This window comes from Periophthalmus magnuspinnatus, chromosome 12 (genome assembly GCF_009829125.3).
Source record: "Periophthalmus magnuspinnatus isolate fPerMag1 chromosome 12, fPerMag1.2.pri, whole genome shotgun sequence".
Lineage (NCBI taxonomy): Eukaryota > Metazoa > Chordata > Actinopteri > Gobiiformes > Gobiidae > Periophthalmus > Periophthalmus magnuspinnatus.
In genome coordinates this window covers 8899097-8924994 of record NC_047137.1, presented here as the reverse complement: position 1 = coordinate 8924994, position 25898 = coordinate 8899097, and the positions used below count along the sequence as shown (strand labels likewise).

General features: G+C 36.0%; 1 protein-coding gene across 2 annotated transcripts; it reads right to left on the bottom strand.

Moving 5' to 3' along the window:
- Positions 1-5473: 5473 nt before the first annotated feature.
- atp8b5b (ATPase phospholipid transporting 8B5b) lies at positions 5474-25873 on the bottom strand. 2 transcript variants are annotated; one of them, XM_033976218.2, is made up of 28 exons: positions 25582-25843; positions 24157-24237; positions 24027-24085; positions 23836-23949; positions 22668-22766; positions 22518-22579; positions 21047-21119; positions 20850-20920; positions 19786-19868; positions 19542-19700; positions 18437-18525; positions 17563-17756; positions 16708-16916; positions 15579-15622; positions 15330-15495; positions 14237-14425; positions 13641-13756; positions 13401-13565; positions 12931-13042; positions 12658-12763; positions 12431-12581; positions 11434-11617; positions 10274-10497; positions 9551-9634; positions 9230-9475; positions 8351-8489; positions 7366-7496; positions 5474-6047 (listed from the first exon to the last, which is right to left on the bottom strand). In XM_033976218.2, exons 2-28 carry the CDS (start codon positions 24209-24211, stop codon positions 5784-5786), a joined length of 3588 nt encoding a protein of 1195 aa, XP_033832109.1. In that variant the 5' UTR covers positions 24212-24237; positions 25582-25843; the 3' UTR covers positions 5474-5783. The 2 variants fall into 2 exon arrangements, with proteins under 2 accessions (XP_033832109.1, XP_055081648.1); XM_055225673.1 differs by having other exon boundaries at positions 5589-6047; positions 25820-25873.
- Between the last annotated feature and the right edge of the window lie 25 nt (positions 25874-25898).

Sequence of the window (25898 nt, the reverse complement as noted above, 5' to 3'; positions counted from 1 at the left end):
CTGAAAATGTGAAAAATGGCACTAGTTCAGTTTAAATGGGTTGCTGTGGTCCAAAGTTTTTCCTCACTTACCTTATGCATACAAAGGATCTTAATTATTCACAGGGATGAGTTAATAAGCTTTTTTTTTTCTCCCCCCTTCAACTTTCAGAGGTCAGAGCGGAGATTTGTCATCATGGCCAAGCTATCAACTACGATGCTAACCACGTACTTCCTGGTTAATTAGAAGCAAACAGTATGGCGTGAACTTATTTTGAACTCCACATATAAAAGCTGCTTATACAATATATCTGTACTGAGAAAAGATAAATGTTGCTCAAATACACGGGAAAAATGGTCCAGGCCCTTTAATATGATCTACACGGGAGAAGCATTTCCAGTCCAAAGCAGTTTAAGTATTATGTAACACTCTTGGCGCATCTAACAGCACAATTCTTAACAGAGCAGAAGTAATGGCGAGGAGCTGGCATATTTAGACAGCTGTGAATTATTAACCTTTAAACACAAAATCGAAAATGTGGGAAGGGCATTCACCAGGTCCTTGTCAGTGTTTATTGAAATGGCCTGATGTGTCCTTGTTTTGTGTCCAGCTGGCATTGAGATGGCTCATGCAGGAAAAGAGGGAGAGGGGGAGGGAGGACAGAGGAGGACAGGGACGCGTGCTCATGCCATGTGTGTCTGCTTGGTTCGGTCAGAGGCAAAAGGTGTATAATAATCAATTTCAGAAAAGGTGCAAAATGATTGTTTAGTCATTTGGCCTTCATTACAATCCTTTATAAATGTACAATTTTTCCATGGATTTGCAATGGTTTTATATGTTTGTGTTTTGCAATAGGGCTGCATGGTATGAGAAAAGATGTGATACCTGATAACTTTGTATTGTGATATTTTAATATAATTTTTGGCACAATAAGTTCAGTTCATTTCAACCAAAAATGCACATGCCTTCATTTACTAGTCAAACTGGGTAAAAAAAAACAACAATCTAACCAAAGTCTAATGTCTTATTTCCCATATAAATCTATTTTCTTTTTATTGCATCAGCCAATATTACAATATCGATATTTTGGTGATATATTGTGCAGTCCTATTTTGCAACACATTTAATTCTTGGACACCGCTTTAAAGATACAATATGTAACATTTTTGGTCCATCACCTGCTTGTGTCCATGGAGATGTTTCACTTTGCCTTGAATTTTCCACAGTATGCAATATGTAGTGTCGGCCCCGCAAGATCATTTTTACTCAGGGCCCAAAATTTGATGGGACCCCTCACCAGGAAAGTTACATAGTACACCTTTTTATAGCATTTTCTGTGATTGGTAAATTGCTGTAGTGGAGTGTACAGTAATTGTGTGTACTCTGTTAGCGTATGTACGTCTTTGAAACATGATAGTACTTGGTTCTACATTTGGAAGACTTCTCAATTTGCACTAACCAGTTCCTCCTTCAATATATAACATTTGCTGAAAGGAAAATACCTGTACCTGGGGTTAAACTGACCCACTTCTTTAGGGTCAAGAGGACGCTGACTGCATGCACTTTTTTATCTCCTATTTCAAACACAAGTTCAAGGGACTTCTGCCTGTTTGCTTTGAGCTAATGTCCAAAAATAAAAAAGATAACTGTAGAAAGTGAGAGTCTGTTAACGTGGATCATAGGTCGCGTTTTCGCTTTTGTTCATTTAGCTAATGGGGCAGCTGGCACAGGAGCACACGCTTGAAGGTTACAGAGAAATCCTTTATTTAGACTGGGCTCAGCTGACAACACTTTCCCTCTTTGTACTGCCCCCTATCTATTACACAGTGCAGTGACCGCCAACGTGGTTAATCCTCATATGAGCTGAAGACTTAGGCTGAATGAACACAGGCGCCACTTGATTTTATTGATATAAAAATGTATATAGCCAAGGTGTATTCTGAATAGCCCAGCTCTTCTCTCTGAAAACACTCTACCTTGTGATGTCATGGAGCAATATAGGAAGTTCTCCACTGTGTCTTTAAACTCCATACACCTTCACTAGAATCATTTGGATAATTTAAGCAATTGTCAATCTCTACTGAACAAAAGGTAAAAGGGCAGCTGTTAACTTAAAAAGTGCTACAGAATGACATCACCTGGTGGAACGGAGCATTTTGAGCTTTGTAGATTATGAAGAATTACTCAAACGTGTGAATGAGACAAAACACAACTCCAAGTATGTTTTTGATGTGGTACCAGCATTATAACATTGCTTAAACCTCACAAGAGTCAATTTAGCATAAGATAGGCCCTTTAAGGAGAATAATTTATAAAGGGCAGTAATGTAGAAGTAGCAGAGATAGGGCTACTGATAGACTTTGCAGTTGTAGGCTTGTAGTAGAGTAGTAGTAGGCTGTAGTAAATGTAATGGAAGTAATACTAACAGCACTAGTAGATTAAGTATCAAGTTTCACCACTGTAATATCTGCCCTTAGCATGTTAAAATGACCTATTATTCTACTTAACATGTCTTCAAATGCAGGCATGACATGACTTATCAATCATATGTGTGGATGCTAGCTCTGATATCTCTATATACTTCCTGGTGTGATCTCAGTAGCAGAGTAGCTTCTGTAGTCAGCATACTGGACTGTCATGTGTGAAATTCTTCTCTAGTCCGCTCCTCAGTCTCTTCTTACAGACACTAACCACTCCAAGCCAATGCCACTCTGTCACTTGAACTTTAGCTTAAAAAGATTATGGGTGTGTCGTTATGGCCGATTTCATTTTATTATTTTACCCTATTTGTTGTTGTTATGTTCGGTGAATTAAATTGAATGTCCAGTTTATTTATGGCATCAGGAATAATTGCATGTGTTTGAAATAGGGTTGTCAAAAGCATTGAAAATCAGATACTAATCTATATAATTATATATTATTAGTATTACATGGTCGACTGAGGGATTGTACGGCCATATGGTGATATAAAAGTACTACAATTTAATGTTGAAAATGACATTGCAAAGAGTGTTTTTTATTCTCATCGTTGAAATAAACAAGGCCTTAAAATATTAAAAGTGGCAATTTGGTGTGAGACATTTGGTCTTTGGTCACTACTTTAAAGATGGTATATGTAACTTTTCTGGTCCATCACCTGTTTGTGTCCATGGAGTTGTTACCACTTTGCCTAGAATGTTCCACTGGGGACAAGGAAGTGACACCACCAGGCCAAGTCACAGGTCAGATCTGCGGAGAGGCAAGCAGACTCACAGTAAAAATGCTTATAAAGTGTTTGTAAAGGTACTTTTGAGCAATAAAACAATCTGTAATGGAGTAATGCAATATAGATTAGTTTAATGCAATACTCTAGAACATTACAGACAACGTAATAACATCTCCATGGAGACAAGCAAGTGGTGAACCCCTCACCAGAAAAGTTAGAACAAAATATATAAATGAAAAACAAACAAATGTAAGATTACTAGACCAGACTGTCCTTACTGCTGTTCCATCAAATTTAAATTATTGTGAAATATAGACTGCGTGTTGGACATACTTGTGGATGTCTTGAACTATTTTTATGTCACGCCAAAGGTCACTCAACGTTCTGTGGATCATGGCTGACCTTCAGTGGAGACCGACAAACATGCTGACACAGGGAGGAGAGGCGGGGAGCAGAAGGCTGAGATACAACTGAAAAAAGTAACACATTTAAGGACACTATAGGATTTACGATATTTTAGTAACTGATTCCTAAAACATATCCAAGCGTTATTGGCATTCTCAATTCAAACATGTACTTAATGTCACTAGGTGCATTCACATGGCCAATAAAAAAAATCAGGTAACTAGAATAATCAGATAACCCAAGTTGTAAGTAACTGTTGTATTTGGAAGACCAACATAACTCTTCATAAATCTTTCAATTGTTTTTCCCCATGTCCATAATTTTCTTTGTAAAACATGCAGAGGAACAATCAGAAATAAATCAAATTACTCACATCAGATGCACCTGGCCTTGTTTACATGCACATCAATACCAGATTACAATCGGATTTCTGGACACATAAATAAAATGTAAACTGCTAACTCTGATTTAGTAACCAGAGGGACCATGATCTAAAAGAAATCAGATAACATTGTTTTTTGCATTTCATCTTATAACTCCAAAACTCTGATATTGTGGTGATACGATTTTGAGTGTGCGTGTGACCACATCCAGTGTGTGCGTGATGTTTCAGTAATCTAATTACTCCAGAAATGAGATAATGATCAGATTTTGGCATACATGTAAATATAGTCACTGTGGTGCAGCTCTTATTAATTGATGGCTTTCTCAGACTAGTAAGTTTTGCTGTGTTCATGGTACTCAAATAAAAGCACTGCAGTTACTTAATACTAATACTTAATACTCACAAAGCAAAATATATAGTATAAGTATAAAAATGTGTTTATAATAGAAGATAGTAAAGTACAGTATATTACTAGATTGTAAACTCTCTGGAATACTGCACTACACATGTGGTTAGATGCTAAACTGCATTTTTCATAATCCCTCACAATTTTTTTATGAAGTGCACTTCTCAACTGTCATTCACTACTGGTTCTACAACAAAAACTATTTGAAAAGTATGTCAAATTATCTTCACTTCTGAGTTGCTACATACATGTACAGTATAGGTAGAACTGTGGTGAAAGATCGTGTCAGTGAAGTGGAAAGAAGAACAGAATGTACACATGAACTCATCCATAATTAAACACACACCAAGGAGCAGGACCAAAAAGAGGGCTTTATATGAATTATTTAGAAAAAAAACAGATATTTTTGTCTATTGGGACATTCTGTGACTATTATATAATAATTTTAGGTTTATTTATATTTTGTTTTGTTTTAATTTTGTAACTTCTGAATTAATCTGCATAATACCCTTTTTTTTAGCACTTAAAAGCAGTATTTCACAAAGCATGGTAATAAAAGATGGAGAAAATCCATGTCATATTTGCAAAGTTTACAATTATACATAACTATATAATAATATCTGTAATAGAGCTGTAGTGGACTGAAGAAACTGTTGGTCAAGTAAAGACATGTCTTGTTGATCAATTAGTCGACTAAAATGGGACTGTGTATCTGACCCAAACTGCCCTCACATAACTACACTTGGATGAGAGTTCATGTAAAAACAACTATTTATGCAGAGAAAAGTACTAGAAAACAACATATTTATATAATATAAAGGCAGATTAAACTTGTGAATCATGAGTTTAAGATGCCTTTTTACATATAAATACCAATATATACAAAATCTTGAGCTCAGTCACTCATTAACTTCTCCTTCCTGCTGTTGTCTTATCCTAATAATCAAAATGAAATGATTAGTTGACTATAGAGCGATTAATCGACAGCTAAAGCCCTAGAGGCCTAATCTCTACTAAAGTGTTGATTTTCCAATGGCTCAAACTACAGTACAACACTGCCCCCTGGTGACATACAAAATGTTGACAAGACAATTTATCAATATTTATTTTATATTTAATGTAAACACAACCAATATTAAAAACACATGAAACTGACATCTCCATAATTATTGATGATTCTATACTATGTGTATTAAAACAACTAAAAAAAAGCAAACAACATCTCACATATTGTACATAATACAAATCTAATAAGACTTTGCAGTTTGGAGTTTCTAATCTCATTTAAGGCTAATCTCAGTCATTTTCTTTAAAAACAGACATTTGCCCTGTGCTCTCTCATAACAGCACTTTCATGTAAAACACTCTAAATGCCAGTTGGCCATGTTTGTAGTCCTTATAGCCTACGGACTCTGCGCCTCTTCGTTCTCCTCGGTGATGGTGCGGTAAAACTGAGGTTGGTTCTGGGCCAGAGGAGAGTCGGTGTTTTTGGTGAAAAGCGGTGGTCTGCTCTTCCGTTTGAGAAGCACCCATTTGGATGTGACCAGGTCTCCGTAGCCCTGGCTGTGGGAGAAGGCATATCCTGAACGCCGTGTGCTGATTCGCCGAGGAGGAGGGCGGCGAGGGACGGGGGCAGGCAGAGCTTCTTTTCTAACCTTATGCCTCACCTACAGAATTGAGAAACATACTTATATACTCAACACTTATGAATGAATTTATAAAACTACAGGGGTTGAAAGTAACTGATTACAAGTACTTATGTTACTATAACTGACTAGATTTTTATTTACTCATAGAACCATAATAACATCCATAACCTTCGTTGTACAAAGCTTTTCTGTACTTCTGTACTTGAAGGATAAAGGATATTCAATACATTTTTTTATTTATATAGCACATTTAAAACAACTTAAGCTGCCCAGTGCTTCACACAAAAAGTCAACAAAAATAAAAAATACAGATAATACACTAAATAAGCAACAAAAAATAAAACATCAAGATATCCTGTCTAGCAAGTATTAAATGCCAGGGAGAAGAGGTGGATTTTCAGTCTAGTTTTAAACTGCATTAAAGACTGAGAGGATCAGACAGGCAGAGGGAGGCTGCCATAGAAAAGGCTCTATCACCTCTGGTCTTGAGCCTGACTTTAGACACAGCCAGCAGCAGCTGGTCAGCTGACCTCAGGGCTCTGGGTGCAGTATAAGGCTCCCTTAAACAAAGAGGACCCATAGAGTGTACACATTTAAACACAATCAATAACATTTTGAATTGCACCCAATATGAAATAGGGAGCCAGTGCAGGTTGCACAGCATAGGTGTGATGTGCTCTCATCTCTTAGTTTTTGTCAGCAAAGCGTTCTGAACATTCTGTAATCAGGGAGCGCTGGTCCAGTCCCACAAACAAAGAATTAGAATAATTCAGACATGACATTACAAATGCATTTATTGCTTTTTCAAAATCAGCCTGTGGAAGCTAGGGCTTTACTTTAACATGTTACATCACATTTGGATCAGCTGGGTTTTATGTTCTTGTCTCTACTCTAATATCTTTTACTCTTACTTGAGGGAACGTTTTGGTTACTCACTGTAAGTCAAAATCTGCTTTCAAAAAAGCAGATTTTGCATTATTTAATGTACAGTTACATTAACTTATAGATTATAAATCAGATGTTACAACATAACAGTTACTCTTTAAATTACTTTTATTTGAGTAGTACTTTTCCCAAATGCTTTGTTACTTTTACTTGAGTAATTTCTTGGACTACTACTTTATACTTCTACTTGTGTAATGTTATTTTGAAGGAATGTTACTCTTACTTGAGTATAATTTTTGGCTACTCTACCCATCTCTGCAGAACTAAAAGTTGGTTTGATGCATCTTAAGAAGTATCTTTAGTTGTTCTTAGTATCTGAATTTGTGGCAAATAAGTTAGTTACCAGATAATATGTGCATGAAAACAGAATACTCAGTTTTGATTCTCTCACCTTATCATTGATAGTTGGCCAGAGCTGTTTAAAAATGAAGCGTACAGCCACCACAGGCAGGATGCACAGCAGAATAGTCAGCAGGATGGTCAACCACACATTTGGCTGGTTCAGGGAGTTTCTTGCTGTGCCTAAAAAAACAAGACCATACAACAATACATTTATTGTAATAGTAACTTATTTTTAGCACTGTGCTGTAGTGATACTACCTGAACTTTTCCCAAAAACTATGATTTCTCAGGTTACTATTAATCATTTTTGCTGATGAGGTGAGATCCTGCCCCACTTAACCAGCTATGGAAGCAATCAGGTAATGTATCCTTCATCAGAAAACTTACATGTTTAAGTGCGGTCAAGTTATTTAGATACACAAGAGGCATAAAGATTAAAGTGCCTATGAAAGGTTAGACTAATAATTTTACTAAAACACTGTTAAGATAATTACATTTAAGATTTGAATACATCATTTACATTAATCTATGACACCGTGGATCATTATGTTAGAATTTGGACATTTTAAATCGCAATATCCATGTAACGACTTAATAAAAGAAACAAGTGCGCTGACTTTAAGAAACTGCAGTGAAAGGGGAGTTGTTGACGGCATAAACATCATCAAAACACTGAACCGTGGTCTTGTTGGCATCTCCAATGGATAGGTACAGATCACACTAGCGAGTAGCGACGCTGCCGAATCCTATGCATATCATCGATTATGAAAATAAAATTGAAGGATGAAGTAAGTACCGATCAGTGGGCTTATGCCAGTGGTGGTGAAAATGGGGACTGATTAGCAATATGGTGTCTTGTAATTGAGAGATTCAAGATTGCTCAAACATGCATGAATCACTCCAAATACAACTTTGAGAGGGTAAAGGAGAAGGGGAAACAACTAACATGGTTAAAAGCTCTAAAAAGTTGATTAATAATAGGTCTGCTTTAAGTAATAATTTGAGAATAATAAAAATCTCTTAGACTAACTTACCTATAAAAGGGAAAGCAGAAGTAAAAATGAGGAACATTCCATTGCTGTACATGGTGAAGCTAATTGCAAAATAAGCTGCCAGACTGCCCCAAAGAAAGAACTGGTTCACTGCCGTCCAGTAGTGAGTATCCAGGCAAAGCTGTAAAGAACACATGCATCACAAACTGAGTACATGTACCTAAAATATGTATTCAGATACATGTATTCATATGTATTTCAGTGTAGTTAGCTATTCACAGAAACTCTTACTCTGGTGGTACTCAGAATACACAATTATTTTCTTAAAATCAAAAGAATACATAGCAGTACTTGATTCTGCAAGTTAGGCTTCAAACTGCATGGTGTTAGTGAGACAATCCAGAATCCAGTGCTCTTGTGGTGTGTATATGTGTGATTTTTCTTTACATACATGAGATGATGATGGTGCTAAATAATGTAATTTGTTTCATTTGTTTTATTGTACAATGATCAGGAAGCATGCTAGCTTTGTTAGGTTTACTGGCAAAACTCCCCTCTGGTCTCTGAGAGTTGTGAAAAGAGCTTATAAATTAACTGCAGTGAATAATGAGGATACTCAGAATGCAGTGAATAATGAGGATACTTAGAATGCATAAGGTAGGTGGCGGATAACTTTGGACCACTGCAAACTAGTTCTGTTTTTCACATTTTTAGGACAATAAAAATTAGGTACGATTAGTGACTTAGTATTCAAAATTGAATTGATTGCGGATTGGACCGTGTAAGGTGAATATGTTACAAATTACATGTTATCGCAGGTATTGAGTATTCTGTAACTAAATACAAGTGGTACTGGTAAATAGATGTACATTTTCAAAAAATAGATGTACATTTTCAAAAAATTTCCATTTTTTGTGGTACCTGGAAATTGACCACCATCAGAAGACATGTTTGGGCCAAAAGAGCGAAGGACTGATAATCTGCGATGTCTTTGCCGTCATCACGAACCGTGTCCACCATGGCCGCCCAGGGGACGAAGAAGAGGACGAGGGAGCTGTACCAACTGTGCATCATGCAGCGCACGAAGATCTTTTTACTGAAGTAGAAGTTGAGTTGTCCTGGGACGTACAGCTGAGGGTACTGGAAGCTCCAACGGTCATTCACATCCTGCATGACAAGGAAACAAAGTATTATGGTAGGTAGGCAAAATTTTCTTTGGAATATGTTTTGTATTATACGCACTTGGTCAAACAGGCTCAAGCCGAGTACAGGGAGGGCTGTGTACACCAAGTTGTACAAAGTGATGAACCACTCGTCATACACTGTCTGAAATACAAAACTATTCACATTTCCATTTTCTGTATTGTAAAGCTGGTTCACATTATGTTGTCATGCATGATTAAAGGGGAGAGTATATAGAATTCCTATTTCAAATTTCATAAACATGACCCACCTCTGTCCCCAGGTAAGAGGTAGACATGTTATACTGTTTTTATATAACATGTACAATTGTAAATGGCTTGACAAATGTAAAGCCATTTTATTCTTGATTAATCTCAAAATGATTTACCAATCAGACAGCAGAATGAGCCTCACATGAGTATCATTTAGGTTGCCTGGTTCAATGCTGAAATCCAGTTGGTTTGAACCTAAAAGGACTCTTTCGAATCATCACTACCTAAACCCCAGCAACTGCAGCCAATTATTAATCAGTGCTAGTGTAGCCTCTGCAGCTCAGTGAGTGAATTCTGGAGGCTCTGAGTGTTCACATGAGGCAGCCTGTCCATATATTGAGAATGAGAAAAAATTTTATCTGCAGGTTGAGGCACTTGCAGCCCAGGTTCTGTTGTGATTCTAGTACCTTTTTAAAACAGTAAGAGTAACTATTCCTTTAATTACTTCACAATAAATTCAACTGGCTTTGAGTTTACTAATGAAGCTACCGGTATATTGAACGTGTCTTACCTGTGCAGAGAAGCCGCAGAAGAAGGCGTACCAGAAATGTACAAAAGTGAAGGTGAAGTTCTTGTAGAAGAAATATTGTAGAAATTTGCACATGCGCAGATAAGACCAGCGACCATGGACCAGTAGGAGGCGCTGCAGGTACCGAAATTGTGCAAAGGAGAAGTCACTGGAAAGCACAGCCTGCATGCCCTCCTGTCCGCTGATCCCTACACCGATATGAGCAGCTGAGGACAGAGAACACACTCTAATCAATATGGTTCGCTACTTGTTATAAAATAAATAGGTATTACATTACAAGGGTTAATGATCTAAAGCATGTAAAGTTTGGTTATATACAGCTTATAAAATAGGCATTTCATTGTTAACATTATGATTTCTACAGTGCGAAGATTAGAAAAATGTTAATTCTGACATTTTGCTAGTCTCTGTAAAAGCCCCAAAAAAAAGAATAATCATGATAATTTATTGATGATTATTCAGGCACAAATCAATGCTAAACATAAGGTGTAAATACAAATTCTTGATTGAAAAAAAAAAATCTTTCAGTGAAGGATGTGAAGAAAAATGTGCCATTAATTTTTCCTTTTCAAAAAATGTATATATATAAAATGTGATTAAATGTTAGTGGTTTATCAAGTTTCAGAAACAGATTTGAAGTACAATGATAGGTCTTGTAGTGTTAAGTTATCACATAGCTGATTAGCCAAGAGCAAGCTTTCAAACTTTTAATATTAGATATATTTTTTAACGACTGAATAATCCCTCACTCGTCCAGCTTTGATCCATAGCAAAACAAAAAAACTCAATCCTGTCAACTGGACAGAAGTTTTAGAGTGAAGACGCTTTGCTGTACATACAAGCGACTTTAGTCCTGATTAGATCAGTTCTGGTGGACATGGCCTTATATCTGTCTGAAAGAAGGCACAAACTACACTGAAACTAACACACATATTTGTTTACAGTTTCTGTTTTTTAGCTAGGCCTATTGAACTACACTAAGTGTGAACTGTACCTGAGTCATATTTTCCATATTTGTTTGGGCCCCTACTGTTGTAAAAGATAAATTCATTCTGACCACTTTTCTTAAACAACTTCTGACAAGTTACCAGTCACTTCTTTCTTTAACCCCTTCAGCCCATGTTGTAATACCATGCACGCACCCTTGATCATGCTGACATCATTGGCCCCATCCCCAATAGCCAGGGTGACCGCTTGCTTGTACTTCTTGATCAGTTGGACCACCTGAGCCTTCTGCAGCGGGGTGACCCTACAGCAGATTACAGTTTGGCACATGCAGGCTGTGCGCAACAACTCCAGTCGAAGGTCCTTCTCCAGAGCATAGGCCTGGGACACAGACAGATGGAAAAAAACAATTACAGTTAAGATGTTTTGTCCCAAGAGCCATATTTGAATCTAAACATTCATCTAATTGTGTATACATCTGCAATATTAAGATCTTATACTTACTATTTGTATACAATGCAAAAAAATATCTATAATATAATATAATATCTATCTGTGTAATCCCTCAGTTACCCAGGTATGATCCATATTTAAGGAAAAACTGAATTCTGTCAACTGGACACAAAGTTTTAGAGTGAAGACATTTTCCTGCTCATTCAGGCCGCTCCTTCAGTTCTGGTGGTGGATACTGCCTTATATCTATCTGAAGAGAGAAGCTAACTACACTGAAAGTAACACACCTATTTGTTTACTATTTTTGTTAGTTAGCTGGGTCTATTGAATTATATTTAGTGTACCGGTAGTTCAATAGTCCTAGCCAACAAACAGCCTCACTTCAGCTGACCAAAACTGAAGAAATGACTTGGTCTTCACTCTAAAACCTTTTGTCCAGGTGACAGAATTGAATTTTTCTTTGGTTACAGTTATTTAAATTAAGGACATTGTACTTGATTTGAGAAGATTTGACTTGAGTAACATTATTTACCAATGGAGTAGGTTTATTTTGTCTTAATTCAAACTGCAAAGACTTTTTTTTTTTCTTAAGTACAAAACATCTTATTCCATTGGTAGATCATTGTACTTGTCAAATTCTTAATTCAAGTAATTTTAACATGGCTAGACTATTTTTGCAGTGTAGCACAGCAACTATAACAATAAAAATGAATGTAGTAGCAATAATAAGTAAATTATTACCAAACTATGACCATTTATGATGAGGCCATACTCTCCGTCCACTTTGTCATCGGGAACGTTCTGTGTGGTCTGCAGCCAGAGGAGTCCAGCACGACTCTTATTCAGCACAGGCTTGTCTGGAGCATCAGGGCACATTTTCCTCCTCGCGGTCCTTCAATACAAAAATATCAGCATCTTTTATTCCATTTATTAGTAATGATGTTTCAAATGTATAGAATAAAACTTACTCTAGCTCTTGTCTTACTTCCTCTGTTGTGTTACCAGCCACAATAAATATATCTTTCATCTCCTCCCTCAGCATGTTACAGGAATAGCCAATGTTCTCTGCCGTCTCTGTAAAAATGAAATAAATTAGATAAATTTAAGTTTCATTTACACTGGTGAAAGTAACTGTATTGTAAAAGAAGTGCCCATATTATTGGACTAAGCCATTACCTAAGACAAATCAAAGCCTAAACACTATATTGTAAAGATAATATCTTGAAGATTTGTAACCTTACCCTGTTTATCTCCAGTCAGCACCCAGATTTTTATGTCAGCCTTAGCCAGCTGCTCAATGGTCTGAGGAACACCATCCTGGAGTTTGTCCTCCACTGCTGATGCTCCTAATAACTACAAACAGAAATACATTATATTTATAAACTTAATTGTCAGCATAGTGAGGGCCCCTTGTATCTGCAAAATGCTATAGTACCCTATCATCCAAACAGAGCACTCTGCTCTCAAAATTCTGGACTACTGGAGGTTTCTAGAGTGTCTAAAAGCACAGTAGGAAGGGGAGCTTTCAGCTACCAAGCTCCTCTGTTATGGAATGTACTCCCTCCCCTTGAACAGAATTATAATGAGAAATGATATGGCAAATTAAAACCAATTGGATGACTATGCGAGATCTTTGTTGTTGAAAAGCTAGGCAAGATAACTTCCTGTACACAAATTACAAATATAACAAAAAATGTTGTGATGTACTGACCATGAGGTCTTTCTCAATCTCTTCGTACAGTTGGTCCAACATCTCCTCTCTCCCGTCCATAGCTATACTGGCCTCATGGTGTCTGCCTCTCCAGTCCTCCAGGTATTCTTTATCCAACTCCTTATAGGCCAGAACCAGTGTCCTCAGCCCATCTCCAGCATACTCCTGCCATGTTATGGAATAGCAGATTATATAACCACAACATACACATTTTAGCATCTAATTCTCCTGTTTTCTCACATTAAGATGCTGAGTTGTGACCTCCATCAGTTTTTTACAAGATGGATGCAGTCTTTCATAGATGATAGTGTCAGCTCCTTTACAATACAGACATGTCTTGCCCTCTGGATTACGCACTAAAAATAGAACATAAGAATAAAAAGACACAATTTATAAAAACAAAATGGCAAAATGGTAGGTAGAGTAGTCAAAAACTGTAAAGTAAGAGTACAGTTACGTGAAAATAATAATACTCAAGTAAAACCACTAGTGGTCCAGGATATTGCATAAGAAAGGGTAAACAAGTTTTTTGGGAATTTACTCAAGTAAGAGTAAAAAAGTATTTGGTACAAAACATTAAATAATTCAAGTATTTTCACAAGACCACAAAAACATGAATGTTCAACTTACTCACTGTGGGAAGAAGAACCAAAACTTTTACTCAGGTAAGAGTACTGTTACACTATCAAATATATTACTCAAGTAGGTGTAAAAGTATGGTGTCTGAAAACTACAAGAAGCACACTTTTATTTTTCCAGTTACTCAACTAAATGTAACTGAGCACCTCTGTTAAATAATCATTATATCAGTAATGAGACAATGCTATTTCACCCACCTACAACAGACATCCTCTTTCGGACATTGTTGAAGTCCAGAACAGCGATTAGCTCATATGTGATGTGTTGTCCCATCTCCACCACAGTGATGGTCTCTGGAGTACGGGACAGGAACACAAAGCCAAAGTTTCTGGCTGCTGTCACAAGAGCACCCTCATCTGGTGACTGGGCTTGATAGTAAAGATCCCCTGAAAATATAAGCGAAACAGGTGATAATATTACAAAAGGAAGTGAATAGTGAGTTGATTTTCAAGGTATAGGTGTTGAGCCTGGATAAGTGGCTTAAGGCTTGTTCAGACTGGCTATTTTTACATGCACACAAAAATGGATCATTATGTGATTTCTGGAGTTATCAGATTACAGAAATGTCACATAAAATGTTCTGATCTGATGTGTGTAATCCGACTGTTAAGTCCTGTTCAAACACATTTAGCAAAAAAGGGGCAAGGTAACATGGCAAAGACAACAATGAAAGAGAAAATGTTAAAGATTGAAAGAGTTATTTTACATAATTCTTATGTTGTCCTTCAAATACAACAGTTACTATCAAAATACATTGATTAGCAGATGATCAGATTTCTTTTGTACATGTAAAAACATGAGTTTGTTATTATTATTATTATTATTATTATTATTATTATTATTATTATTATTAAAGTTTTACACTGCCAGATAAATGTTTAGACACACCCTCTCATTCAATGTTTTCTTCTTTATGTTGAAAACGTGTGTCCAAACATTTGACTGGTAGTGTATCTCATTATTCTAGTGATCTGATTTTACTGGCCATGTAAATATACTCAATGATGAGTTTTTCTGCTTTCTTGATGGTTTGGCTTTAGTTTAGTCATTATTTAGCAATTTCTCTCTCTCCCTCTCTCTATTAATATTATTAATTATTATTATTAAGCAGTTAAAATACAACTATGATGCAATATTTATTCAAACAGACCAATCCAACAAATATATGTCTTATTTATATGACTTAGTGCTTGTTTAGTCGTGAGTCCTATTTATTTATTTTCATTTATGTATTTATGTATTTAGTTACTGGTTTTGTACCAATAAAGACTTTGTTGATCCAGTACTGACCTGGGTTTTTCTCCTCAGGCATGACAGTGTGACACAGAGCCAGCAGTCTGAAGAATTCCTGTGCCTCAGGACTCCCTCCCCTCACTGTCTCCACCAGGCTGTGGTCATGGAACACAAACTTTGGATCAGCCAGCTTGTTCCATGAGAAGTCCACTCTCTCTGATTTCTACAAGAGGCAGTCACAGTGCAATGTTAGCATGAATGAATAGATAAATATAAATTTTATATTTGAAAATGCACTTATATTACATCTGTGATTTCAACCCTTTGTCCAGAGAAGTCAAACAGTTCCCCTGCAGAAAGAAAAGAAATAACAGTTAGTAAATATATACCGGTATTTGGCAACATTTTAGTTTAGAGACCACATTGTTAAAGAGAGGGCATTTTACTTCTATGGAGTATTAACTGCTAACACAGAAAAGGATATATTTGTCAAAAACAACATATTAACATGTTTAATAAGTTTCACTTCCGTTTTTGACTCTCCTTTTGCTCCCAGCATTAAGTCACTTCCCCTTCAGATCGCTATAACAACACACACTATCACCTTGCGTACCATGAATGAAACTACGGCACATCACATCAAATTTGTCAAGTTGTATACAGTTTTGTATCATGTTTTTGTATATTTATGAAGAACTGTGGGAGCATGGATGACATAGGCTTGTGGGTTGAGCATTGGACAAAATCTTACAGCTTACCATAAGATCACTAAAATACTCAAACATACATGGATAACCTCAAAACCTCTTCAGACATGTTTTTTTTTTTATGAGAAAACAACATTACAACATGGTAGAAAGACAATAATAATAATAATAATAATAATAATAATAATAATAATAAGAAGAAGAAGAAGAAGAAGAAGAAGAAGAAGAAGAAGAAGAAGAAGAAGAAGAACATGCAGCCTTCAAACTGATAGGTCTGACAGATTATAAAACCTATACCTATCTTGTATTTTAACATGCTTTACATACTTAGTAAATATGTATTTGGCAACACTTTAGTTTAGGGACCGCATTGCTAACTAGATAGTAATTAGTATGCTAATTAGTGATAACTATTAGTTACAATTTATAAAGCACTGAATAATACTTGAGATTGAGTGAGATTACTATGAATGATGTACTTTATATGTTGTTTAATGCAAATAAGCAATTAATATGTATTCCTAAACCATTTTTAACAAAGAAACAGGGAATATATTTTTTATAATTGTAAATGAGGTAACTGACAGTTTTTTTGCTAATCATCGACATGCTCAAATTATCGCTGTGTTTGTTTATGTGATTTTCCTGAAGGACTAATGAACCACAGGAAAGTGTTTTTACAGCACTCATTCATTATCTGTCTGAATGAATGAAGAGGGTTACATTACCATAATTCCTGCCATTGATGGAGCACTTGTTGAAGGTCATGATGTTCTGTGTGAGTGTCCCTGTCTTGTCACTGAAGATGTACTTGATCTGGCCCAGCTCCTCATTGAGGGTGGTGGTGCGGGCCTGGGCAGGCGTGTCACTCTTGGGGTAGTACATCTTGCGGTCCCAGTCGATGAAGAAGCTATTCCCCAGACGGATGATCTCCACACTGACAACAAAGTGGTGGGTTAAGGATATCGTAAAACCAACAAAAAATTAGGATTAAGATGGGTTAAATTGATAGACTTCTGCATATATTCAAAACTACTTTTTTCTAGTTTACTCAAATAAGCAATCAAAAATCCCCTTTGTAAACAGTTTTGTATTTACTACATCAGCAAAATGAACCAAGAAATCTATACCTGATTCTACTATTTTTTCAGATTCTTGTGTCCTAAATACATACAATTTTGGCAAATTATTTTTACACATAAATTGTCTTTTTAATGAAAATGTTAACTAACAAAATCTATATTTCTATATATTATTTTCAACAATATCTATATTTTTTTGTAAGTAAAACTATAACAAGTTTTAAATCTAATAATCTAATTTAAAGTTTGTTTCATCTTTCATCTGCAGTGTCTCACCTATATATTACTACTTGCTATTTATTGCTACTTATGCCTGCTTTAGTCCTGTTTTAGACCTTATTTGTTCTTGTTTAGTCCTCATTTAATCCAGGTTGTGATGGCACTAGTACCAAGTTGTGATGGCACAAGCAATACCTCCAGTATTATGGTTTCCATAATATTGGAGGTATTACTTGGTGGTACTGGTTTAACGAGTCCCTTGAATAAGCCGTTATACAGTACCTGACATATAGAGAAATAGGGACCACAGTGTTGAGTACGATGACATAGCTCCAGAAGGAGAGGAACGAGGAGAGCTGGGCCGTGGCTCCTGGTTCATATGGGAGAAAGACCAAGAAGCTGGAGCCCTCCCTGGCCTCCCAGATGGCATTTCCAATGGCCATGACTGTGCACATAGACGCCAGGAAACCAAAGATCTGAGGAAAAGCATAGAGAAACCGGAGAAATGAACGCATAATATTGTAACGATCTGATATTTTGTGTTTAGTTCAGAGTTGACATCTTTTGTTGTTCTTGTAACTGTTTATGCGTTGTTGTTGATATAATTGCTTTTGTGTGTGAGGCTTGGTTGCTATACCGACAAGTCGATGTGAATGTTACTGGTCTGTTTTTGGAGACTGGTTCTAGTGCGTTCAGACTGCTGTTGTTTTGCTCTTAACTTAGCGTGGGTTATGGCCAACAGTAGCCCTTGTTTTCAGAAAATAAATAACCAGAAGAAATTTTGCATGTTTCGTTACACAAAAATGCTACAGTATCCTTAGTTAGTACTAATTTCTGGCAATATGTTTTTACAACATATGATGGTGTGAGGAATACTGATGCATTCTTAATATAGATAACTGATGTATTGGAGGCTTTTATTGCTAAACTAAAAGGAATTGTACAATCCTACCATCCTTGGCCAGGACTATAATTATTGGCCTGGTGTTAAGATTTTGGCACAATGAACTTGATTATTTTGTGTGTATTAAATGACTCTAGAAGTTTATTTAAAAAGTCTTGTCTTATTATTAACAGTTACATATTTTTGGGTTTTCATATGAAGCAAGATTGATCAATATTAATACAAAAATCTAAGAAGTCTCCTCAAACTCACACAGAGCACCAGGACATTCATGAGATGGTCAATACTGGTCCTTTTGAATATTGACTTTCCGCTGTTTTGCATCAGCTTTGTGTCAGCACCTGTGGAGATTACAAAAGAAATAAGCAAGAACATTCAGGAATAATGAATTTAAAGAAAGAACATACCAGAATAACAGAAATAATATTAACAATGAATTAACCAGTCAAATTTAGCGCAGCTGCCTTTGGAGTAGATTGATAGAAGGGATGCTACCAATATGTGCTGACCTCTTCAACCAACAATCACACACCACTTGCTCAAGAACAGAGCAGAATGCACTACTCAAAACTGAAATTGAACTGTCAACTTTCCAGGTTTAACTTCTGAGCCGCTTGGGCCTTTCTGTGTGTCATTTGCATGTTTCTCCTGACAAAGACTAGCACCCACTGCTCCTGAAAAGTTTCCCCAGCAATAATAAAGGATGAGTCAATTGCATGGACAATAAAGTGTACCTGTCTACCTACCTATCTTTATGTAAACAACAAAAAGAAGTCAATACTACACTACCAGTCAAAAGTTTAGACACATTTTTTCATTTATGTTTCTTCATTAGTTTCATGATTATTTACATTGTAGATTCTCACTGATGACATCACTAGTATGAATTAACACATATGGAATGTAGTAAACCAAAAATAAACTCAAAATAACTCAAACATTTTATATTTTTTTACCCTGGTTTGATCTTTTGGCATTTCTTGATCCTAACATGGCACAGCTGTGAAGTGAAAATCAAGGTCAGGAGACTGAGAAGGTCACAAGTTTGCAGCGCCGTCAACAATGCAAAGGGTGACTTCTTTAAGGATTTGAATCTAAAATATACTTTTGAACATTTATTTCATTTAATGTTTTTTTTCTTTGCTAAATAATCTCATATATCTTGCTTCATATATTTGATGTTTTCCCTATGTATATAAAATGTAGAAAGTAGTAAACATAAAGAAAAAAAAATTGAATAAGTAGGCGTGTCCAAACTTCTGACTGGTCGTGTATCTACAAAACAAGTCAATACTATGTATGATGTGTTTTTTAGAATAAACGCTACTATGATAAATGTCATTCATACCACATTTACCTCCAAAGATGACCAGGCCATAGCACCACTCAGTATTCCTGATGGTGCAGCCTCGCAGCAGCACCTTGTCATTGTCCAGAGCATAGGACTGTCCATTGAAGGTCAGGGTCCCTTTGAACTTATCCAGGCGGTTGTTAGGTGGTTCACATCTAACTTCTCCTGCAGAACAGAGAATCAGAGAACCACAAAGTATAAACTGTCCAAATACTTCATAAACAAAGTCAGCTCTATGGTTATGTTATACCATTGAAGGCAGTCAGGGCTTCGAAGTTGTCTCCCAGTTCTCCTGTTACTGTCAGGGCCTGCCTCACCTTCAGATTAGTTTCACTGAAAGAGGGAGGGGAAGTGACAAGAAAACTAGTCATCTTATAGACTACAACTTTACTAAAATAAATGTACAGTGAAAATGCTGCGGTACCATGCTCACAATCTTATTAATATCAGATTTTTGGAGTTGTAAGATCTGAATCATCTTATTTCTTTCTGATCATGGGCCATCTGATTTAATAAATGTAAATAGATAAATAATAAATGTTCAGAAATCAGATTATAATTAGATTTTGGTGTACATGTGATCAAGGCCGCTGTTGACTGTTTGACTGAATTTGCTGGTCTGTCTGTATTTTCCGAAACCATTGTGATGCAATTACTGAAATAATTGAGCTATTAATATTGGTGTTTTTACAAACATAAATTTACACTGTTATACATGTTTTAATAAAATGTAATTGAAAAAACACAAAAATAAACTTATAGCACAAATACCTTAACCTAAAAGAGACAAAAATGTTAGTATAACATAATCTAAGTACTCCAACCAGAAGCTTCACAGCTGATTTTTTGTTTGCTATGTTTCTATTTGCTTTTGATTATAACCTTTCAAAAGTGTATTGAATCGCAAATTGTATCAACTATGTAAATAATGCAGTAGTAAGCTATCATAACATACCAGTGTGTATATCTCACTAACTGCTGGTCACTGCTAGTGCTAGCTTCCTAACTCAACCTCCCTTGCAGACATTCTATCACAGTTTTAGCCGTAGATTCAGGCTTATAACCTTGGTAGCTTCAACCAGCTGCAATTTTAATGAGATAGTGCTATGTGTTGTCGCTAAAAAAGGAAGAAATTGCAACATGTTCATTGTCAGGAAGTGGCAACTCTATGGAAACAGGGTTATCCATCATTAGATTATAACGGTTCAAATCATGAATTATATGTTAAAACATTGTATGGAGTAAGTCCCAAAAATACAACACAAAGTTACAATAAACGTCCATTATTCTTGTTGCCAGATCCTGTGCACATACCCATCTAGTTCAGCTGTCTCCACGTAGACCAGGTTGAGAGGTTCACTGCTCGACAACAGCAAAAGATCAGCCTAGAAATAGACCATAAGGAGGAGATAAGGGTAAGTGATGATGTGATTAGATAAGAAACTTTATCTGCATACATGAAAGTACAAGCAGTATCACTATAGAGGGCCATTCTTATAGTGTGTACTTACTGTTACAAACTCATTATTCTCCAGTCTAATGATGTCACCAACTTTCACATTTTTCCACTTTTCCTTTTTCACACTGGCAGAAAAAGTCAGTTGTTAGATCTGTTTAAGTAATACAATTATAATGATACATTTCCTATTTTTATGAAATTTTAACCATCTAGAGCTATAATTATTAAGCCGCATTTCCATATAACAAACAACACATAGACAAGAGCACAATAAGTGGCTCAGGATGTGAAATAGATAAAGTTATTTATACGATAGGGAATGGAGTGACCAATGCGTTATGCGTTATGGAGAATTTGGAGCATTTTGTTCAGATAAACTTTTAACTAGGGTTTATGCACGATGAAATACTGTGTCTTTTAGCCCACCATCACCACACTATCATTGGTATAAGTACTTTGAAGGGACACTGGAAGCATTTGAGTTTGTTTAGTCAGAGGAACCAGACAGATTTGGAAGAAATTGCTATATCTGAACAAAATGCTCCAAATTCTTCATAACGCACTGGTCACACATTCACACACAGCAGCCCATATTCTCATAAAAATACGACTTTATTCTCGTAATATTATGACTTTTTTCTCGTAATATTACGACTTTTTTCTCGTAATATTATGACTTTAATGTCGAAATGATACGACTTTATTCTCATAGCGCCCGCATATTTTTTTTTATTTAAGTGACCCTTATACTCCGTCGTATATAACTAGGACAACAACTACTTAGAAATAAAAACTAAGAAATTGAAATAATCATAGTTCTATTATGATGACCATAATCGATATAATCTATATTGTATCTGGAAAAGTTAATAAAAAAAGGCAATGTACAATATCATATACAATATATAATCGATTGACTAGTTGATTAATCGAAAGACTATTCCCTGACTATTAAAATAACTGTTAGTTGCAGCGTCATCTTTTAATAGATTAGGACTTAAATGTTTTTGACAACAGTAATTGCTTTGCATTGTCAGCACTAAACTGAACCAAAGAATCATGGTCTATGTAGTTCCATACTTTTTAAAAACTTATGTAGATAATACATTTTAGAAATTCAAGCTTACTATTTGATATTGTTCACACAAATTTTGTGACTTGTAATGTTAATGTCAAATCTCTATATTATATGCACAGCTAAACAGAACTGTTTTGAGCCTGGATTTAAGTTGTCAAAGTAGAGGCCTGTCTCACATCTTCAGGAAGACCTTTCCAGGTTTTAGCTGCATACAACTGAAATGCTTGTTCCCCATGTTTAGTCCTGATTCTGGACACCGGCAGGAGGCCAGTCCCTGAAGTCTTCAGAGTGTGAGATGGTTCATATGGCACATAACGTCCCTAATTACTGTGCTAGCCTCATAATGTCTCTATTGTACAGTAAAAAATAAAATTAGAATCGCACATTACAATTAATAAGTAGTAAATTGAAGAAAAAAAAATTCTAGAAATGGAAAAGTACTCACTCTCCATCCAAGAGCACGTCCACTTCACGGTTATTCACTTGCTTGTCATTCTTGTGTCTGTTCTAGAGTAAAGAATACAGATGCTATTTAGTTTAATTTACTATACTTTGCTTTGGCTATGGATAATGTTAATGAGAAAGATCCACTCACAATGTCATCAGCAGCATCTTTGACGGCAGTTATACCCAGCACCAGGGTCAGAGGCACTGCAGTGGTGAACCAGGACAGAGAGGACACTTGTGGGATTAGCTGAGGAGAGGAGATCATAATAACAGGATTAATAAAATGCATTGTTTTGCAACAAGATGGTGATAAAGCACAGACAACTAAACAGACCATGATTCATTGCTCTGTCTCAGTTCAGCTAAGTCAACATTTTATTTTAGCATGTCATTTGGCTGCTGTGATTGTCTAAAACTCCACTGCGGGTCCCTCCCCTTCCTGAACAAAATAAAACAGAGCCATTCCAGATTGGTATCACAGACCTAACCTCATTAGCACCATAATATCAATCAGGCTTTACCAGGTTAATGTTAATGCTTTGCCTGGAATGATAAATAAACGTATTAAGTTATTACCTCTGTGAAAACAAGCATGTGATGCCAAGTTACAGGTCAGATCTGTGGAGAGATCTCACTCACACAACGGTTTTTAAGGTATTTATTAGCTAAAACTGTTGTAACTGAATAAATACAAGAGAGATACGTTTAATACCCGATGGTGGTGTGGAGGAAATTTAAGTATATTCATGTTGTGTCTTTAAATGCATTTGATCTGTGTCTGTCTGCCAGACCCAGACCAGACATTAACATGTGTGAAGGCTCTGTCTTCATCCCACAGAAAACTTGCTGTTGCTCTACCTGTCTAAGTGTAAAAGTTCATTATCATATGTATGTGAAACAAAGGTCACTCTGCTTTGAAATGTATGTAGCATTGTCATTCTGGTATAAAATAGAGCTCAGATGCTCAGGGTTGGTTGGGTTGTTGAGACTTGGACTTAGACTGAGAGGAGACTGGGGAAGAGGCCGAGAGGCTACCAGTCTGTGGCCAGGGCAGGCCTGGGCCCTGTCCTCTCTGTATCTGTTGTAACAAACAATAAACCTTTTTTTCTGTATTTCAAAACTCACCGAGCTTTGCAAATGGATTACTTTTCATATAGAACTGTAATTTTTCCACAACAGTGGACCATTCCAGCAACACTCCATCTCCACAGAGACAGGCAAGTGGCCATCCCATCAGAAAAGTAACATAGTGCTTTTTATTTTTCAGTTTTGGTTTTTGAAACAATTTGGCCCTAATTTAGCACAAAAGGTGTTACCTGCAGGACAAAGAGGAAGCAGAAGTAGACATTGGCGAGCCTCTGTAGCTGTTCAAACAGGTTTAGAGGTAGGAACGTCAAGATGTTGTACTTGGAGGTCTTGATGGAGTTGTCCTAAACAGAGATAAGCATTCAAAACATACAGTATTTTTATGGAGACAATATTTAACAAGAGCGGCCTCACTACTTACAGCATAATTAAAAGTCAAGTTAAAAGCTCTGTCATTAGCACGCAGAAATCGCTCCTCCTCTGAAAGTTGAACAAAGCAATGAGTTTTCAACACAATGGGTCTGTGGAGAAAAGTATGTGAACTGTCTTACCTTTCTTTTTTTCTGTCCCAAACAAACGACCAAAGAATGACACCAGGGCCCCCATTTTTATTTATAGTCCATGTTTCAGACCTGAGAATAAAAATGTAATTATAAGTTAGTTCAGTGGATGGGCTTGAATTTCACACAAGTCTCACACAAACTAATATTGTTTATACATTCAGCCTGTAAGCCCTAACCTCAGCATCTCTCCACCCAATAGGGTAGAATTATAGAGGTTCTGAGCAAACAAAGAAACAAAACATTAAGGGCACAGGCTACATAAAGTTTCTTTAACATAATACATATTTTATTCATGATTACTAGATCAAATTTGTCGTGTGAAATTGAGTTAATGCATGAATTACATCCTGTCTATACACATGTATTTATTTAACCTTTACTTATCCAGGTAAGTTAGAACCAATTCTTATTTATAGCCTGGTCAAGAGGCAGCAGCACAAAGAGCAGAGCAACAGTGAATCAAGATAAACAGATAAAACATAAAAATGCTCACACGTGAGACAATCACTTCACAGGTCTATTATTCTGAGAATGGATCATATATCTGAATTCATTATAACATTTTATAATAACTAATTCACCTTAATAAAGCATGAACAAAGACTTTTTATTTATTAAGAATGTTGTAGGCTTAGTAACTATTTAATTAACAAGTTAGGGTCCGAAGTTAGCTAATTAACTAGTTACTAAGTCTAAATTACTTCATTTAGGGAACCACCAAAAACAGCATAAATGTCATTTTCACAATTACAAAATGTATACATTTATAAATCTGCTAGAACAAATCAAATGTATTTTTATTTTCAAAACCAAACAACTCTTTCACTTTCTATGTGTTATATATCCAAGCCTATTACATTTGCTATTATCAGTTAGAGCTGAAATACCGGAAATGCATTGGTTAGTTACATTAATACAGCAGAAAGACAAAATCAAACTAGACAGGTAAAACTCTTTAACTTACAAATACATAGTATAATATATATATATCTTACTAATGTTATAGAAATATAATCATCACCAAATTTTACTACACATATCATTACTTGTGTAGATGCTCTGTAATATTGAAAAAAGTGTATTGTCGCAAACAAAAGGTAAAGTCAGTTTTGCTCTTTTGTATTATTGATTAAACTGAAGATAAGTTTTAATTTTAGATTATTAGTTGCGATGTTATCTATACTGCTCTGTTGGGCCACTCCCTTGAACCTTTTGTGCCATAAAACTCTGTGACTGTAGTTAAATATGGAACTACTATGTCTCATGTTTTACCAATTTCAGTGTAATCTTTGTAGATTAACCAATAAAAAATGATGTAGGTCGACAATTATCAATTAATATAGCTTTGTTATTCTCGCACATTAGACCAAACTTTGAATTATATTAATGATAAAATGTAAAAATGAAACATACCTATAAGCAAATATGCAAAATTCAGCATACCACAATCATGAAAAAAAAAATAAAAAATCCAAAAATGTGACAATCCAGTAGTTAGTTGCTCATGTGTCGTTGGTTAAATCCAGGCCTAAACTCTCAAATTCAAGTAGTCTAGAGGCACCATAAAACCATGCTAAATACGTTTTGGGTTTTTTTCAAATACGGAAGCCCTCTATAGTTATAGTCTTATTGTGCTGAAAGTAGAGCCTACCTCAAGCTAACAGGTTCATGCACTGTTTGGGATCCCCCAGAGGACGAACAGACCGAAGCTGAGCAAATAATGTGTGGAG